This window comes from Heterostelium album, assembly GCF_000004825.1.
Source record: "Heterostelium album PN500 unplaced genomic scaffold PPL_contig12, whole genome shotgun sequence".
Taxonomy (NCBI): domain Eukaryota; phylum Evosea; class Eumycetozoa; order Acytosteliales; family Acytosteliaceae; genus Heterostelium; species Heterostelium album.
This window is the reverse complement of record NW_008805089.1, coordinates 1,021,758-1,040,802: the sequence shown is the minus strand read 5'-3', so window position 1 is coordinate 1,040,802 and position 19,045 is coordinate 1,021,758. Positions and strand designations below refer to the sequence as shown.

Genomic DNA, 19,045 nt, shown 5'->3' with positions numbered 1-19,045 from the left:
AAAAAAAAGAATAATGTAAATAAAAATTAGATCGTAACAGATTTTTTAAGCAATATCGTAAACTTTATTTGTTTTTTAAAAGATTTAATAGTTGCTTTGCTAACATACTTGATGATTCTTGTTGTTGTTGTTGTTGCGGTTGAGGTTGATTTACATTGGCTGTATTACTAAGGAGTAAAACAATTTCTGTTAAACGGTCTTGTATTGTGAATATAAGTTCAGGAGCACATTTAATGATAGCACCTAACAATCTTAAACCAGCCAAACATAACTTGTCATTATAATTTTGTTGTTTAATAGATTCTAACATTAGATCATACAAGTCATCGGTATGAGGAACCAAATCACTTATGCTATCCAACTTTACAACAATACTATAGAGGATTTGAATAATTGCTATTTGAATATTGTGCTGTTGTGATTGTGATTGCGATTGTATAAAGTATAATCTGATTAAGGGTGTGAATATGATTTGTTTAAAATGATGGATAGTTGTTTTGTTTTCTATGATTTTTGATAGTGTCATAAGTGAGTGGAGTAGTTGTAGCTTTATAGTAGTGGAATCATCGCTATAAAGATGCTTAAGTAGTGTTATGATTATTATTTGATTATTACTTATATCCGTTAGTTGATTTAGCTGTAACTTGTGAGATCGAATTGACTCCACACTAATAATTTGTGATGTTTGTTGATTTTCTAAAGTTGCTTTGATAATGAAAGCTAGACAATCGGCTGCACCCATCTGTAACTTTTTCATTTCAATATCTGTGGCCAACGTTGAACTAATGATACACCAGATGATCTTCATCAAAGGTTGGAGAAGTTTGGTCGATGTGGCAACAAAGAGCATATCATTCGGCTGTACGAGGAATCCATTGCATAGGGAGAACAACAGTTGTTTGGAGAACAATAGATCACTTTTAATATCGTTGGTTTGTACTAATCTACCCAAGATAGCTACTACAGAGCTGAACCAGTGTTTACATGGAATATAACTGATCGATTCTGATGCAACTCTCTTGGTTTCAATAATCATCGATGGATTATTACTCATTACTCTCACCAAACACATTTGATATAATTGATCCATTATTACCAATCTACTATCTTTATCTGTGCCGTTGTTATTTCTATTGTTTAACTCTTTCAATGTCATTTTCAATACTAATAATGGAGATAAAAGTTGAAATACTAAATCATCTTCATATTCTGTTCTATTATTTAAATCTACTAGTTGAACTTGTAACTTATCACCAATGTTTACTAATACTATATCTACTATTATAAAAGTTGGAATATGAAGCAGTAGCTTTTGATATAGTTTTGAAATCACTAAATCCTTCGGAAATGACCACCATTTAACCAATAAACTATTGACCAATTCTCTCCAATAACCAACTTCAGATAGACTGCTATTTAATTTATCTGGTATTATATTAATGATTCTATCTATTACTTTTGTATTTATACCTATATTACTATTATTATTATTATTATTATTATTATCTACAGTTGTTGTATTTATATTATTTTCATTAGAATTGTCAAATGTCAATAAACTATCTGGTGTGATAGATTGGAATTGTCCATTATAATCCATAATGTCACTCGTTAAAATCTTTGTATTTCTAAATTAATTAAAAAATAATCAATTGTTAGTTATGATTTCCATTAATAAACATTAATTAAATGGTTTGATATTACAATAAAATATCCAATAATATATTGAAGGAAATATTACTATGATTTGATTGTAATATTGCTAGTAATGTATCATTATAAAAGGTAGTTGTTGTATTATTCTCTATATCTTTACTTATATAATCAATTGTGATTGGTAATGAAATACTATTATCTATATATTTAAACAAGTCGATTGAATTTGATCGTTGATTATTCAATATTATTTTAGTTAATCTTACTATAAAAGTAATACTAGTGTTATTGACTTGTAATATCGACTTGTTAATCTCTATTATTTCATAAAATAGTTGAATATAATTATTGAATAGTTGTTGTTGTTGTTGCTGCCGCTGATTATTGATTAATAATAATTCCATTTTATCGAGTATAACAGGTAATAGTTTATCTTGATGTTTGATAACAGTCATCGCTATGAAATGAATGATTGGTTTGGGCAATGAAATATCGACCTGTTCTCCTTCATCTTGTTGGCTCTCCAATGTCAATAAGATAGTTGATATTAAATCATTTCCATTCGAAGTATTGTCAACGTTGATTGACAATTTCAAAGAGAATACCAACTCTAATAGTTTAGTACAATAAAACTGTATATTACTTTCTGGAAATTGAATCTTAATAAAAAAATGATTACTATTAATATTATAATATATAATTTAATGATGTATTTATAACTTACTAAAAATGAAGATATATCAGTCAATTCATTCATGTTTGAATGTACCATTTGATTTTGTCTTGTTTCATTTACACTTCCAATCACAATAAATATCGATATACAACAACGATCAATTATATCTAAATCGATGGTTGTATATTGTTGTTGTTGGTGTTGTCCATGTGTCTGGTCATCGTTCATATCCATTTGAGATGATTCATCACTTTCAATTGATATCTTCAAAAGTGTATCGATATTTTGTTTTAGTATACTCTCTTTTAGTGATACTGAATTCGTCATTTGATAATAAAGCAAAGGTAATACTCTTTGATACCAATGGATGAATCGCTCGACACTCGCCTGATCATTTATCACCAATTGTTTGTTGAATGAAAGTATTAATCCAATTGAAAAACTGAACATTGGTTTAGCTTGATGCCATCTAGACAACGTATTCAAATGTCTATTGATAATATCTATCATTCTATTGATAACCAATGATATTGTTTGTGTTGGGTGTTGATTCTTATTCAATTGTTGCACAATCATTATTAAAAATGTTATATTTAAATCGGATGCTTCAACTGCTAATCTTGTTGGTTGTTGTTGTTGTTCTGATGTCTGTGTATCCATTAAAGATAATAATGATTCTAGTAATTCAAACAAATCAAGTTGATTTGATTCATCGTCTATCGATATTGATTTCAATGTTGATATTAAATGAATATACATTATCAATTGATTCAATAATTGTTTTTTCTTTGTTGTTAACTCTTCACTATTATTACTATTATTTGGTTGTTGATGTTGTTGATTTGTTAATGATATGATATCAATAACCAATTGTTTTAAAAAGTTTATTAAAACTGATTGATTATGATTGAATAGATAGTGATATAATCTAACTACATTGAAGTAATTGAATGGTGCAGATATTGAATATTGAAGATTGTTAATACTATTATTATTATTATTATTATTGATTATTATTATTATTATTATTATTGCTACTAGTATTGTGAGATATTGATGTATTATTATCTCTTGTTAATGATGCAGCCAATTGCTGCAATATCAATAGTTTAATATCGAATTGCTTGAAGAGCTGGCGATGAACATCCATGAATGATATACACAATGAATCCATTATCGATAATAGTACATTTGCTACATATGGAATGATTGGTTCATCTTGTTTTCTAGTATTTACATTTTTAATCTGTTGTTGTTCTTCTCTGATTGCACTATTGATTGAATTCAATGACTTTACTTGTTCAGCTATATATATTCAATATGATTAGTCTAATCAAATCTATATTATTCTACAATAACATTATTCAAACATACGTGATAATTCTAAATTATTAGAGTTTAATAGTAAGCTTATACATTTTCCAAGTTTAAATGAATCGCTTGAACTTTCATTAGTTGTAGACTCTAACTCCATTTAAATTTTAACTCTAACTTTATTTGAAGTTGAATCTCCATTTTAAAATATTACTTATAAAGATCATTTTTCTAAGTAATAATAAAGAAAATTATACATTTATTAATAATTTGATAATTTGAATTATGAATTTGAAAATCTTTGGAATCAGATATTTTTATTGATTAAAAACATTTAAATTTTTACAAATAAAATTCTAATCAACAAAGGGCTTGTAGCTCAGATGGTAGAGCGCTCGCTTAGCATGCGAGAGGTAAAGGGATCGATACCCTTCTAGTCCATATAAAATCTTTTGTTATGAAAAGTACAGGATGCGCGCATATTTTCAAACATTTGATCAAGCAAAGACTTGGAGATTGGTGAGATAGTATTGGTTGCAAGATCGTTCCTCTCGATCGAGAGTGATCTCTTGAGAAAGAAGATATGTCACAGCTTGTTCTATTAGATCTCACTGTTGGTGTTACTATCTATTGCATTCTCAACCAGTCTCATCCGATATTGGTGTTAGAAATTGAAGATACACGAATCCAAATTCCATTCGTGATTAAACTAGTGTATTTAATACTATTTGTATATCATACTATCACGGTTGGAATTTGGTCGAAGCGTGACAAGTGAATTCGAGTATCATGCACACCTGTAGCATTTTATTTCAATCATTCATGTCGCCTAGGTTACCACCGTAGTAGCCTTAAAAGCACTACACTTAATCAGTAAAGGCCCATATCTATCAGCTATTTAGATTTAGATCAACCAACTCACGAAAGACAATCGATTGTCTTAAAACATTTTATTATTTCATCCCAGTACCAATCACTAAAAACATAAAAATCACACCACCACAGACCATCACAACACAGAACACGATAAGGAGACTTCACTCGAACCATAAGTAAAATATCACTTATTATCACCACCAACAACACCAACAACATTGACTACTGGTTAAATTTCAAATCATTAATAATAGACTGTAAGAACAAACGTTGTTTGCTCAAAATTAAATAAAATAAAAAACGGACTCTATTGATATTCTCAACTTATCCTATTTTTGGATATACTCCGCTTTCAGTGTTTTTATTTTATATATTTTTTTTCTGTCTCCAGGAACTGTAACTTTTAAGTATGACCATTTGAAATTTTTTTTTTAAAATAGATAACAATTGAAGATTTAAAAATATTCTAATCTTGTTAAATATTAATTTCCCGATTAGAAAGAATGATTGCAAACAATAGATTAAAATTATTCTATATTAAATTTTAACACGCAGAATACTCTATTATTATATCGAGTTATATGTCATACAAGTTCAACAAATATAGATCTTTCGATTTATTAATATTTGGATAATCTTATACTTAATTTGGTTTTAATATGTAAAATTAATTTCAATGGATATGTTATGTTGTCTCACTGTGATAATGAATTAAAGTTAAATAAAGAATAAAGAATGAATTATAATCTTTTGTGCTTTACAAAATTTAAGTTTAAAAAAGAGTATATAATAAGTTTTAATATTTATCTTTATTTAAAGTTGAAATAAAGTATAATTTGAATAACTTTTTTGGTATTGTTATTGTATTATTGTTATTCTATGAATTTCTATCACAGTGCACGTAATGTAGTTATTATTATATATTGAACCTTTTTATTGCAATATACATGTTACCTTAAATTGAAAGTTTTATAAGCTATGTACTAGAAACTAAACAGCTGTATAGCTTTAAGGCTACTAATTGATTTCTATTTTAACATTGTTAATTAAATATATATCTTTGATTTTTGTTTCAAAAATTTATTTTATAAATTGAAAAGAATTAGATCTTAGTATGATCATCTTACATATGACATAAAACTAAAATGATAACAGTTAATAACTCCAACAATTTTCTATATAATTATTATTAAACTTCATTGATGGAATACTTGTGGACTACAAGTTGTAGTCAGCTCTGGTGACACTGTAGTTGCAATATTATACGTATAATATTTAGACTAATATCTCTTTTAAATACAATATCTATAGATTCGTAAAGAATATAGACATCTATAGAACTATTTCATCAATCTCACAAAGGAGAGGTTTTCAATACATCCCCAAGTATGTAACAGTAGAATAAATCAAATTATTTATTTGTTTCATCTTTGTTTAAATACAAATTGTAGTATAGAATTAAACATTTGATACTATATAGATTTAAAAATCCTAAACACTATCAACTTAACACTACACAATGAATGAATTTGTAAACATTAAATAAAATTTTTTTAATGAAAAAATGTTTTACCATATTTATTTAATTTCAATATGTGCATGATACCATCTTCTATTTTATTATCAAAGAAATCGAATAACAAGAAATGATCATCATTCAATCTTTGAAGCTTCACATAAAAAAAAAAACTCTTTAGTCTGATTTTAAAAAGAGTGGTTGGTATCAAATTGATTGGATTGTGATCAAAGAAATAGTTGTCTACAGTGATCGATCGTAGCGATGATGGTAATGCAATCGATTCATTTAATTTACAACCGTGTCCGATTTTAAGAGATTCCAGATCTTCGGGAACTGACATGATGATAGCATTTTTCTGGGCATGCACTACTAGATGTTTAAGTGATTTAGGCATCTGCTGCTTTGAGATTGTCTGTGTAAATGAGTTTAAAATGATCGACAAACTGTCAAGACAATCTGGAATCTCAAAGACTTTCGAAATATCAAACTCTTGATTGAAACTTGGTAGTTTCATCACTCGGAGACTCGACGGAAGTTTACCAAGTTCAATCGAATGCCTACATGATACACCATTGAATATCAATGATTCTAAACGATCGAGATGAGAGAATACATTCTTGCCAAAGGTGAGGTTGCTGTTGATAAATTCAAGGTGTCTTATCTCTGGAAGTGCCAGTGCGTCACTCCAAAGTTGACCGGTGATCTCTACAAACTTTAGCTTGGTGATAGTAGAAGGTAGATCACCATGTCTCAGCTGGTTTTCTTCGTTGTAAGTAAAGAGAAGTTTCAAATCTCTGAGTGCTCCTAGATTACGCAGAAGAGGTAGATACTTGGCGTGTACACTCAACCTGGTAAGACTGGACGGTAGATCTTGCTTTGATCCATCGGTCGAGGGAGTAGCAATAAAAGTAGCCTTAAAACAGATGAGTACTTCAAGCAGAGGTGGTAACAAACTGATATTTATCTGATGAGCAAAGGTTTCACTAAACTCAAGATGTCTGAGTGTCGAGGTAAATGGTGATACTATAGTTTTATAATGATAGAGTAGAGTCAACGATTCCAAAGATTCCGGAAGCCATTTGAAATCAGTGGAACAATAATGTCTAAAAATTGACATTTTTTTGATATTACTTGGGAACTGATCGAATTTAATCTTCAACACACAATGAATCTCTAGAGTATCGATGTTTGAACGAGCAAGCCTATCTCTAAATGATTGTGACAAATAGAGATATTCATCATCTCTCGATTGAAAGATAATCTTTTTCATTTGATCTTCTATTTCAATATAATCAAGATCATCTTGAGTATCATCTACATAGTTATATAATCAAGATAAAAGTTGTTAATTAGTTGGTTACCAATTCTATTATTGTACAATATCGATATGAAATATGATATGTTCTTACCTTTATAAAATATATATTTCTTTGATTTACGATATTCAATTGCTGATAACTGATGATTGAATGAAGTAAGATTATAATTTTGTTTGTTTAGATTTTGTCGATGGTAACCTTTCATATTCTTCAAACAAAGATATTTATCTTTTTCATAGAACCATCTCCTGCAAACCAAACTAAATATTATCTTATCATGATTGCTATGTAGGTATTTAACTATATTTGATAGTAATAAATGTGATAGATTTATGAATGTATCTCCCATTTCTTTAAACTTTTTAAAATTAAAAAAAAAATCGAATTAAATAGTTTGAAATAGATATTTTTTTACACTACAAAAGTAAGTACTTACTATTTTTATTATTTTTCTATTATTATAAATGTTGTATTATATATTTTGTAAAATTAGCAATTACATAAAAATAATAATTAACATGAGTGCAATTCAATTATAAAATTAGATAATATACATCTGTGTCAAATTTGACATTTCGATTGAAGAAGATGCATCATCTGTTGAATCAAAATAACAATTATATATACTCTGTAATTAAAATTTCATCAGAAGGAACTATAACAACTATATCTTCTATCTAAACAACACAACATCTATATAATGATTCATAAGAATATAAATAAACAGAGTAAATCATAACCACTTAACGTTAACTTGTTTTCCTCTACCATTCATTAGTTTATAATGAAAATGAGAGACTATGGGTATATATCTATTTAATTGTATGTTGGCTTACAAGATATCAATATTAGTTTGCTATAATGTTTTAATTACAGAACTTTGGTGTCGACTAAAGAGTCACGGTTTAACAAAAACATCAGATTTAAAAGATATAAAAACTGCGTATTTTAATTTGGAAAGAAGCCTACTTTGAAATTATATGATAGTTATATTAGCTATATATTGAAATATCCTTAAATATTTTGCATTTCGACAAAGTTGGACACCCAAAAGTTGCTGGATAAATTTAAAATTGTCAACAAAAAGCACAACAACGCATGCGGACAATATAGCAAGAAAAATTGTTGCTCTGCTGAGATTCGAACTCAGATGACTGGATTCAAAGTCCAGGATACTAACCCTTATATGACAGAGCATTTGATGATGAAGCACATTTTCATTTAAAAAATAGTGTGCACAAATATTGTACCTATAGACCACTTTAGTATTAATTTTCTTTGCATGAACTAAACCAGTATCAAAATTGAGAATGTATTGTTTTATATTTTATTTACAAAAGTATTTAATTTACAGAGGGGACATTTCTGCTACTCAGTCTAGTTGCTAAATAGAAAATTCGATCTAAATATGGAGTAATCAGCTTAAGGAAAATATTTGATTAATAAAAACAACAACATTTTCAAAGGATGATGATAAACATACATGATGATCACCCAATCCTTTGCCGGCTACTATAATGCGGGTGTCATCAGCTAGGAGTCCATGATGATATTCTATCTTTTGTTTTAAATCTCCAACGCTATAGTTCTCTTCAACTTCTATTTGAAATGAATATGATGAATCTCTAATAAATTGAACTGTAATAATAACCATTTTAATATTTATTTATCTCTTTATTTTCTACAAATCAAGAATAATTTATATCTCTCTATGATTTGATTGTATCAGTTAACTGATGATTCATAATGATTCATAAGTAATAATAATAACAACAAAAGTTGCAATGATCACTTTATTATCAAATGAAATCAAAAAAAAACAATCAAGATTTTAGTGGATTTAATTTTATTTTTGGTTGATTCTTTTTTATTTTTATTTATTTTTTTATTTTTAATACTACTACTACTACTACTTTTGATCTAAACATAACATGTTTATTGTTATGTTACCAGTAGTTCTATAACAACAGAGCTATAGAATAACAAGTAGATCTACTACTAGTGGGAGGAGGGACGATAGCAATAGTTTAACGCGATTGCCAGTAGAATGGCTTGATTTGAGTGGTTTTGGCAGTGTCGATGACTTGGAGGAGGTTCTTGACACTCGATCTCCAGGCGTCGATACGCAATCCCAATTGGGTCCATTGTGCCTTGTTGAAAACTCTTTGTGTCGATGAGTTGACGTGTACGACACGGTTGAGTTGGTCGAGCTTGGCGTCGATCAAGTCGGATGCGATGGCATCGATCACCCACATCTCTACCTTGTCTTCGTCGATCTGGAGCGATTTGCTGATGGAAGCGTAGCTGACGCTGGCATCCTCACTGGTCAGGGTGGCCAACGAGAGCAAACGAATCTTTTGTAGACAATCCTCTTCCTTCAAACCAATGTCTGTGAGGAACGATGGGTTTCTACTTTGGAAAGCAATGAAGCTGTCCAACTGCTCGGTGGCAAAGATCTTCATCAATTCATAGGTGAGCTTGTGCTTTGGATTCGAAGATGTCTCCAAGTAACCGATGGCAACCAAATCCAACAAATAGTCGGATTGGAACAACTCTTGTAATGAAATCGATTCGATACATGCTCTAACTGATTCTTCTTGTGCCTCTCCTGCATCTTCCTTATTGAATGTATTTAAATATTTAACCAAAAATTTATGTGAAATCATACTATTATTATTATACATTTGAAAATTCGATTAAATTAATAAAACTGTTTTGTTATAATAATAATGATCATGATCATGATAGTAGTAAAGTGTAATAATAATAAACTTACCTATTCTTTTCTTTGAAAATAGTTGAAATTAATTTATATATCTTTCTCTTTTGTGGGATTGAAGCTGACCAATCGTCGAGCCAAGTATCGAGGTTGTTGGTTTGATACTTGACAAATTCGATATTACCAGATTCACTAGCCAATTTAACTAATACATAGAATACTTCATATCTCATTGGTGACTTTGGTGAGAATGAGTTGAAAAGGTTGGTTAACCTATATATATTAATAATTTTTAAAGAAAATATATATTAATATCTTTGTTCCTTCATTCCTTTCTTATATTAGTGATTAGTTATGACTATGATTATTATTATTATTATTGTTGATGTGATAACATGTTTTTCTTTTCTATTTCTTTTTTTTTTTTTTTTTTTCTTTAATTCCACATTTCATTCAAACTTTATAAATACTCCAATAAATACTATATATGTTATTAATTAATGATTCTAAAACCTGTTTTGATTTGTTCTGTTTCCTTATTCTTATCCTTTTTTTTTTTGGATGATTATGATTATTTATGTTGAATGAATGATGATTGTATGAAACATTACAATTTAATCTTCAAGTTGCTCTTTTCGTTTGGTGAAGCAGAAAGAACGTCTCTAATCTTTTGTGAGATAATATTTATAGCTTCATTTTCCAATTTATGTAAAACAGTCAAGATGATATTAAAGAATGATTCAATCTCTATAATAATTATTAATATTAATATAAAGACGATTAGATTCGAAAATATTACAATAATATATTTATAACATACCTTTATCAGACTCTTTAAGGATGAATTCAGACTCTGAAGTGATCAACTTTGACAAAAACTCTGGAGCACGTTGTTCACCCAACAATCTTTGATATTCGGTATCGTTGAATTCAACTGAACGCTTCTTCTTGATACTGGCAACCTGATTGATGAGGTCGATGTAGAGTTCCTCTGGTGATGAGAGATCGATGTATGTAGTCATTTTGTGATGTGGTGTTTGGTCTCTGTTTTTTCGAATAAGAACAACGTCGATTTCACTGTTATTATTACTATCTAAATAAAGACTACAAAATGGCTAGTTGAAAAACTACAGAATTTTGAACTTAATTGATGAAAAAAGTTTTTTTTTTTTTTATCAATTTTTTTGTTTTTTTTTTTTTTTTTTTCGTCGCACTAAATCAAAGCCAAAAAATTTGTGTTTAAGCGAAGAAATGAATAAAAAAATTTGATTCAAGTCTTTTTTGTAACGTTTTCAAAAACTGTGTGTGGGATTACTCAATTTAAATTGTTATATTAAATATTAAATCTAAAACGAAAATTAATATTATTATTTTATTTATTTTTGAAATTTGTAAATCGATCATATATCATATATTATAACAATTGTTTAATCCAAAAAAAAAAAAACTAATCTTAAACAAAAAATAAACTTTCTAATTTTACTTTAAATAAGTAATTATCTGTCATCAACTTTCATCATGATAAAAATTTTGGGAAGCAATGCTTTTGAAAAGAGAGATATTTATTCAATTATATCATCAATCAACAACCTTGAACCAAAAAATAAAAATTTCAACAAATGAATACCTTGTTAAAAAATAAAAATGAATTTTTTTTTTTAAAAAAATTAGTAAACAGCAAAGTAGCAAGACTTTTACCCATTTGAATGAGCGTGGTTAGTTTCTTGTCAATCTAGAGAGACCCATACAACAATAACAACAATACCAATAAACAGTTTGACGATAAACTTTATTAGCTTGTCACAAATCAAAGCAATCATAACTATTAAATAATAATAAATCAAAAAAACTAATCCAGTAGTAAATTAAAACTAACTTTAAAGAGAAATAGCCCAATAACATTATATTAAAACATCATGATGTTTGATTAATTTATATATTTTAAAGAAAGAGAAAAAGTAAAAAAAGAAATAGAAAGAAAAAGTTCTAAATCGATCACACAGCAACAACATTTCATTCGAAAAGTCATCGGAAAATGAACAACAGTAGAAATAAAAATAATAGTTGGCGTACCTGTCATTTTTTATATATTTTATTATTATTTAGTATATTTTATACGAGTTTTGTAAGTGCAAATAATAATAATAACGATAGATATAGTAGTAGTAGTAGTAGTAATAGTAATGATATAAATAATAATAACAATAATAAACAAGAAAATAAATCAATAGATTCAGTAAATAAATATCTTTGTAATGTCAACCCAACTTATAATACATCTTTTACATGTCAACCATTTACACCATCTTCAAACATAAGGTAAGCAAAGCAAAGCAAAGCAAAGCAAATCAATCATTCAATCTGGTGTTTTAGAAAATTCATTTTATCAAAAAACTAACTTTTTTTTTTTGCTTTGTTCATTTTAAAGAAATTGTACACATATAAATGATTGTATAAATGCAATCAATGGTTTAGGATTATCACAAATAGATATTTTAAATATAAATATATTCGGTAGTCGTTATAGTGGACCTGAAAACTGTAATCTCAAATTCAATCTGCCGTGTCAGGTGGTGATATCGCCGGACAAATCGGTGTTTGTCGCACCGGTGGTCGATTGCTCGGGGCAACCATCGTTCATCTCACATATACTCTCGAATACACTGATCGATTCGATGTCGATTCAGAATGCCTACGACTCGTGCATCAACGTACCGGCCAACTCCAACACGTTCACTCTGATGATCTCAAACTCCACCTTTCAGAACTGCTCCGGTCAGTATGGTGGCGCCATCCAGCTGACCTATCCAAACTCACTGAATGTGCGTAACTCTATATTCATATCGAACAGCGCCGTACACTCGGGTGGCGCCATCTACAGCGATGGCACGACCATCGTCAGCAGCGACTTCCTCTCGAATGTCGCCGAGCGCGGCGGTGCCATCTTCTCGCCGGTCTTCACCACCAGTGAACTCCTAGTCAATCAGACAGAGTCAGCTGCGTTCGAACGTCGCCGAATACGGTGGTGCCATCTACTCGTCGGAGTTCCAGACCAGCTACTCGACATACCACGGCAACATCGCCACTGGCTTTGGTGGCGCCGTCTACTCGGAAACCATTGAAGCAACGGACTGCGAGTTCTCAATGAATTTCGCCAAGATCTCGGGTGGTGCAATCACTCTCGATCATGCATTCCGTCAGAATCTTATCATGTCGACCAACATCTTTAATAACACCGCCGACTATTCGGGTGGCGCCATCTACATCAACGCGCCATCCAACAAGTCGTCGCTCACCTTTGACTCGAGTCAAGTGTTTTTCAACTCGGCTGAGAACGGTCCGGGTGGCGGCGTCTTTTTGAACGACACCTACAACGGTTATCTCATCTCTGGCAGCTTCTACCAGAACTACTCGCCGCTCAACGGCAGCAGTGAGATTGGCTGCGACGAGGCGTGCGAAGGCTACAGCTGCAACTTTTGCAAGACGGCGTCGTGCACTGCTTGCGCTACGCTCTCGGGCATCTGTCTCACACAAAACAATCAGAGCATGTGCATGGTATCATTACATCAATGTGTACATGGCCAATGCTCTATCAACTCCAACTCCACCTACAACTGCAGCTGCGCTCCCAACTACACCGGAGCGTCTTGCGACCAAGAAAACAACCCAACACCACCTCCCACACCAACACCTACACCAACCAAATCCGACACTGACCAACTTCGTAAACTCGACATTGCACTACCGATTGCATTCGGTAGTCTCATCATTTTGTTTATCGTTACACTAGTAATCATGATCAAACGTAAAGGTGCAGGTGGTTATGAAGTAATAAGTTAATATTTATAGGTCGAAAATCAAAAAAACATCAAACATCAAACAACAACAACAACAACAACAATTTATTTCAAACATCTTCTTCAACAACATTTTTTTTTAACAACAAGTAATCTTTACTTTTTTCTTTACATTATAAAAAGAAAAGAAAGGATAATCATATCATGTGTGGTATAACAAAATGTTGGTGTATATATTTTCACACAAAACATATCTAAAATAAATAAATTATTATTTAGCAAAATAATGGTGAATTGATAGTTTAGTTAAAATCTTTTTTTAGAATAGAAATCAACGCCCATAAAGTAAAGGGTATAATCACAAAACCCGAAGCATAAGCATACATCAACACAAATTCTCGTCTTTTTCTTCCGTTCCTCTCCGACAATTTTTTTATTTTTTAACGAAAAAAAAATCTCAAGTTATTTATATTTTTTTTAACGACAAACATTGTTACCGGGATTCGACTTTTACTTTGACTATCAGTTGTCTGATTATTATTGTTGTTGTCGTTGTTGAACACTACTTTTTGAATAATCAAGATACATATTATATATATATCTATATTATATCTATTTCTATATCTATTTTTTTTTTTTTACAAAAAAATAAATATAGTCTTTTTAATCATTCAATACAAAATAAACATTAATCTATATATAGCTTTCAAAAGTTTTATATATATAGTATCGCAAAACTTTTGTTGGTCGAGTTTGAAATAATAATGGGATTTTCACAAACAACAGATAGAGTACGTAACTACTTCAAAGTCAATTTCATCGATAGTTTGAGATTGGTAGATAAGCAACTACTACGTGGCAAACTACATGGATTGGCGCTTGGACAGCTCATCTCCCTGTGTATTTGTGGTACCGGTGTTTTCAGTCAGTTGCTGGTGGTCAACTACGGTGTCAATATTCCAACATCACAGAGTTTGCTCAATTATATCCTCCTGATGTTCTATTCAATCGTTTTGATAAAGCGTGGCACCTTCTGGAAGACCATCAAGACGAAATCACACATTCTCATTCCGCTGGCACTGATCGATGTCGAAGCCAACTACGTCGTAGTGAAAGCCTATCAGTACACAACGATCACCTCCATTATGCTACTCGATTGTTTCACCATCCCATGCGTAGTGATTCTCACACGTATCTTCCTCAAGACACGTTATACCTTTGTGCATATTCTCGCCGTTGTTCTATCGATTGTCGGTATGGTCATTCTCGTAGTCTCTGATATACTCCAAGGTGAGAGCGCCAACGGTGGCTCCAACCCATTGCTCGGTGACATGCTAGTACTCATCTCGTGTGTTCTCTACTCAATTTCAAATGTTGGACAAGAATTCACCGTTAAGAAATATGATAACTATACTTACTTGGCATTGCTCGGTATTTATGGTTCGATTATCTCTGCTATTCAATTGTAAGTCTTGAAGCAACAAACAAACAAACAAACAAACATGCTAAATATTCATATTTTCAAAAATAACTAACTAACTATTTAATTAAATTAGGTCTATTTTGGAAAGAAATGAATTAACTACAATGGTTTGGAGTGGTGGTGTCATTGGATATATTATTGGTTTTGCTATTTGTTTGTTTGCCATGTATTCGATTACACCATTTATGATGAGAATTGCCGGTGCAACTATGATGAATCTTTCATTGTTAACATCGGATTTGTTCTCTATTATCTTTGCCATCTTCTTGTTTGACAGAAAGTTACATTGGTTGTACTTCCTTTCGTTCGTTATTATCATCTCTGGTTTGGCCATCTACAATCTTTCGCAGCCACACCACAAATCGTCAGAGGTACGTCAACTCATGGATAATGATACCGAGAATAACAACCAAGAGTTGGATATCGAGTCCAACAATGAAAAGAAAACAGCAACAACAACAGAAGTCATTGTCGATTCAACTTATAATCAAGATAGAGAGACTGACGGTCGTGATGATAATGATGATGAAGATGTTGATAATGGTGGTGAAAATAATGAAACATCTGAGATTTCAAACTCGACAAACTCAACCACCCAAGCCGACTTGGAAAATTCAAGAACCAACTTGGTTGGATAAATAAAAATGAATAACTATATTTATTGATAAACTTAAACTTTCAAATATCAATTGTGTTCTTATTATTATAATTATTAATACAGATGTTTATTTATCGTTTTGAAAAAAAAAAAAAAGACAAAGAAACTATTGTTTAGATTGGAGTTACATAGGCAGCAGTCAAACCTCCATCTACCAAGAATGTAGAGGCAGTTACATATGAAGAGTCATCGCTGGCCAAAAACAAAGCACCTTTGGCAACTTCATCGGCCAAACCAAATCTACCCATTGGCAAGTGAACGAGACGTCTATTTCTCTTCTCTGGAGTGGACAAGAATTTATCCAAGAGCTCGGTTCTCAATGGACCTGGACAGAGTGCGTTGACACGGATATTCTGACGTGCATGAATAATTGCCAACTCTCTGGACATGGCCAATACACCACCCTTCGAAGCGGTATAGGCAATCTGTGGGGTGGCGGCACCCATCAAAGCGACGAAACTAGCAGTGTTGATGATACTTCCACCACCGGCTCTCAAAAGAGCTGGTACACCAAACTTGCAACCCAAAAATACACCCTTAAGATTTACATTCATGGTTTGCTCCCAGACTTGTTCGGTGGTATTGACAGAGTCATCGTCCTCAGAAATCATAATACCGGCATTATTGAACAACACATTCAATTTGCCATAGTTCTTCTCTGCAACTTCGATCATTGCCTTTACTTGTTCTGCTTTACTAACATCTAATAATGAATGATTCACGGAATATTTAAATTAATTATTAAAATCTTGTTTTTGTAAAAGAATAAATTAATAAATAATACTTACCAGCTTGGAAGAAATAAGCTTGACCACCATTGGATTTGATTTGAGAGACAACATTGTTTCCTTTATTGGAATCAAGATCTACAACCAATACTTTGGCACCTTCTTTGGCAAACAATAATGATGATTCCTTTCCAACACCATCTGCACCACCAGTGATCAAAGCAACTTTACCATCAAGTCTGCCACCTATAATATTAAAATAAAAAAATAAAATAAAAAAATTGATTTATTCCATTGTTATTAATATTATTAAATGGATAAGTTAACTAAGATATTAAAGGTTAAATATCTACCTGATGATTTAATGGTAGTAAAGAATCTTAATCCAACTGATTGAATTGGTCTAAAAGATGTATGAAACATTGTAATATTTGTGATAGGATAATAAGTATAAAGATAGTAGAATAAAAAAAAATTAAATGATTTGAAATTTAAACACCTTTTAAGTGGGTCATTGAAAGACTTTACTGAAATGAGCAATACTTTGAACAACACAAATTTATTTTTTTTAATTTAAAATTTAATATAAAAAAAAATGTAAAAAATCAAAAAAGAAATTTGAGCCTTGAAAAATGATTTCTTTTTTGGGATGAAAATGATGAATAAATTGAAAAAAAATCATCATTTTATTATGTATTTATTTATATTACCGGTATTATCAAATTTGTCTAGTGGAATGGAATGGTGATATGATATATATAATGGTTAGATTTTTTTATTGAAAAAAAATGATAAAATAAAGTTGATATCCATCGGAAATATTATTATTCGAATGATAAATCAAGATATTTATTTACTATTTATATATATATGGAATTTATATACGCTATTATTATTATTGTTTTCTTGCCAATAGAAATTGAATTGGTCTATTATCCTCGAGTAATGTCTCTTGATATTCAATGATGTCGAACAAAGAGTTTGTAAATCGTTCTTTGAGCTCATTGTAGTTCAGTAGGTATCTTGGACGTTTGGGTTTGCCTTTCGATGGATGCATGAATGTATGAAATACAACGAATCCACCCGGTACTATTAGCTCTGCTATGATCGGGAGAAGTGGCCGGTAGAGGTAGCGTGCAACATGCACCAAGTGATAGCCATTGACCGGAGACAGTGCCCGCAGTTGTGCAAGCAGTGATTTCAACTTGTTGAGTTCGTCGGCAGTGTATTTCAAAGGATCATTGGTTTCCAACCGATTCGAATGATCTCGATCGAGATGTGCAGGATCAATGTAAACCGGTTCCAAATCGAGTTGTACGCACCTCACCGATTCCTCTGGTATTCCATAGCGAGGTAGAGCATCCGATATCTTTTTCAGGAGAATTGGATCGTGATCCACTGCTATTACATTGGAGTGACCTCGTTTGGCAATGAACAATGCATCTCTACCCGATCCACATGCCAAATCCAATGAATAGTAAATAGATGGTTTTTGTTCTGGTTGTTGTTGTAGTTGTTTTAAGAGTTGAGTGTCAATTAAATCTATTGATGATTCTAAAAATGAACAAGCTTTCCAAAGTAACCTTGAAACCGAACCACTTTCAACCAATGTACGATCGATATCTTTGTTGTTATCGTTGATTAATGATGCAAAAAAGATATCTTGAGTATTTTGATCGATATAGCAAATGAACTCCACTAGATAACCTGATCTATTTATGAGTGTATCTCTAAGTTCAATCGATTGTTTATATGATTCTAATTCACAAAGATCCGTTATTGTTCCACTATCATCAATATTAATTGGATATAAAAATGATATCTTATTTCCCTAATTTTATATATATATATTGATAAATAGTTAAATATCAGTATATATAATTACTCTTATTTATTCTTATTTATAGATACTCTACTCTTGGTGGTAATTCGAATATTCTTTGTGGTAGTTGGTCAAGAGGAATGTTTGTAGTGTTTATAATATGTTGTCTTTGAAATTCTTCTTTTGTTCTAAGATCTATCAAACCATATTGACATTGATTCTCTATCCAATTAAATATCTTTTGAATTTCATCTTTAATATTCATCGTATTACTAATCTATTCACAACTAAAAGTAAATGACGAGAAAAAAAAAAACTCAATCATTTGGCTAAACAGTTTAACCTGGTTTTTTCATTTGATTTTTAATTTAATAATATAATTATTATTCATGAAATATTAGATTATCAAGTATATAATCTATTATTAATGTTTAAATGATTTTTAGTAGTAGTAATAGTAGTAGTGGTAACACACCAT

The 19,045-nt window shown here is 30.8% G+C and overlaps 7 protein-coding genes and 1 non-coding gene across 8 annotated transcripts; 3 read left to right on the top strand and 5 right to left on the bottom strand.

Moving 5' to 3' along the window:
• Positions 1-45: 45 nt before the first annotated feature.
• Positions 46-3,806, bottom strand: PPL_05644 (uncharacterized protein; the record flags this gene model as incomplete). Its single annotated transcript, XM_020576518.1, has 7 exons — positions 46-62; positions 109-396; positions 616-1,628; positions 1,705-2,315; positions 2,381-3,317; positions 3,496-3,637; positions 3,707-3,806. The coding sequence occupies 7 exons, from the start codon at positions 3,804-3,806 to the stop codon at positions 46-48; spliced, it is 3,108 nt and encodes a 1,035-aa protein (XP_020433767.1).
• A 208-nt stretch (positions 3,807-4,014) lies between these two features.
• Positions 4,015-4,087, top strand: PPL_05643. The gene has a single exon. It is a non-coding gene; the product is annotated as a tRNA-Ala (tRNA).
• A 1,893-nt stretch (positions 4,088-5,980) lies between these two features.
• Positions 5,981-9,014, bottom strand: PPL_05642 (uncharacterized protein; the record flags this gene model as incomplete). Its single annotated transcript, XM_020576517.1, has 4 exons — positions 5,981-5,994; positions 6,582-7,355; positions 7,451-7,718; positions 8,844-9,014. 4 exons carry the CDS (start codon positions 9,012-9,014, stop codon positions 5,981-5,983), a joined length of 1,227 nt encoding a protein of 408 aa, XP_020433766.1.
• Positions 9,015-9,387: 373 nt separating this feature from the next.
• On the bottom strand, positions 9,388-11,101 carry PPL_05641 (PCI domain-containing protein; the record flags this gene model as incomplete). Its single annotated transcript, XM_020576516.1, has 4 exons — positions 9,388-10,027; positions 10,137-10,352; positions 10,691-10,826; positions 10,900-11,101. 4 exons carry the CDS (start codon positions 11,099-11,101, stop codon positions 9,388-9,390), a joined length of 1,194 nt encoding a protein of 397 aa, XP_020433765.1.
• Positions 11,102-11,785: 684 nt separating this feature from the next.
• Positions 11,786-13,201, top strand: PPL_05640 (uncharacterized protein; the record flags this gene model as incomplete). Its single annotated transcript, XM_020576515.1, has 5 exons — positions 11,786-11,805; positions 12,186-12,398; positions 12,508-12,620; positions 12,650-12,905; positions 12,931-13,201. The coding sequence occupies 5 exons, from the start codon at positions 11,786-11,788 to the stop codon at positions 13,199-13,201; spliced, it is 873 nt and encodes a 290-aa protein (XP_020433764.1).
• A 430-nt stretch (positions 13,202-13,631) lies between these two features.
• PPL_05639 (putative transmembrane protein) lies at positions 13,632-15,997 on the top strand (the record flags this gene model as incomplete). The annotated part of the gene is made up of 4 exons (XM_020576514.1): positions 13,632-13,907; positions 14,156-14,181; positions 14,604-15,341; positions 15,433-15,997. The coding sequence occupies 4 exons, from the start codon at positions 13,632-13,634 to the stop codon at positions 15,995-15,997; spliced, it is 1,605 nt and encodes a 534-aa protein (XP_020433763.1).
• A 133-nt stretch (positions 15,998-16,130) lies between these two features.
• Positions 16,131-17,168, bottom strand: PPL_05638 (short-chain dehydrogenase/reductase family protein; the record flags this gene model as incomplete). The annotated part of the gene is made up of 3 exons (XM_020576513.1): positions 16,131-16,720; positions 16,806-16,991; positions 17,099-17,168. The coding sequence occupies 3 exons, from the start codon at positions 17,166-17,168 to the stop codon at positions 16,131-16,133; spliced, it is 846 nt and encodes a 281-aa protein (XP_020433762.1).
• A 472-nt stretch (positions 17,169-17,640) lies between these two features.
• On the bottom strand, positions 17,641-18,832 carry PPL_05637 (uncharacterized protein; the record flags this gene model as incomplete). The annotated part of the gene is made up of 2 exons (XM_020576512.1): positions 17,641-18,576; positions 18,662-18,832. The coding sequence occupies 2 exons, from the start codon at positions 18,830-18,832 to the stop codon at positions 17,641-17,643; spliced, it is 1,107 nt and encodes a 368-aa protein (XP_020433761.1).
• Positions 18,833-19,045: the final 213 nt, after the last annotated feature.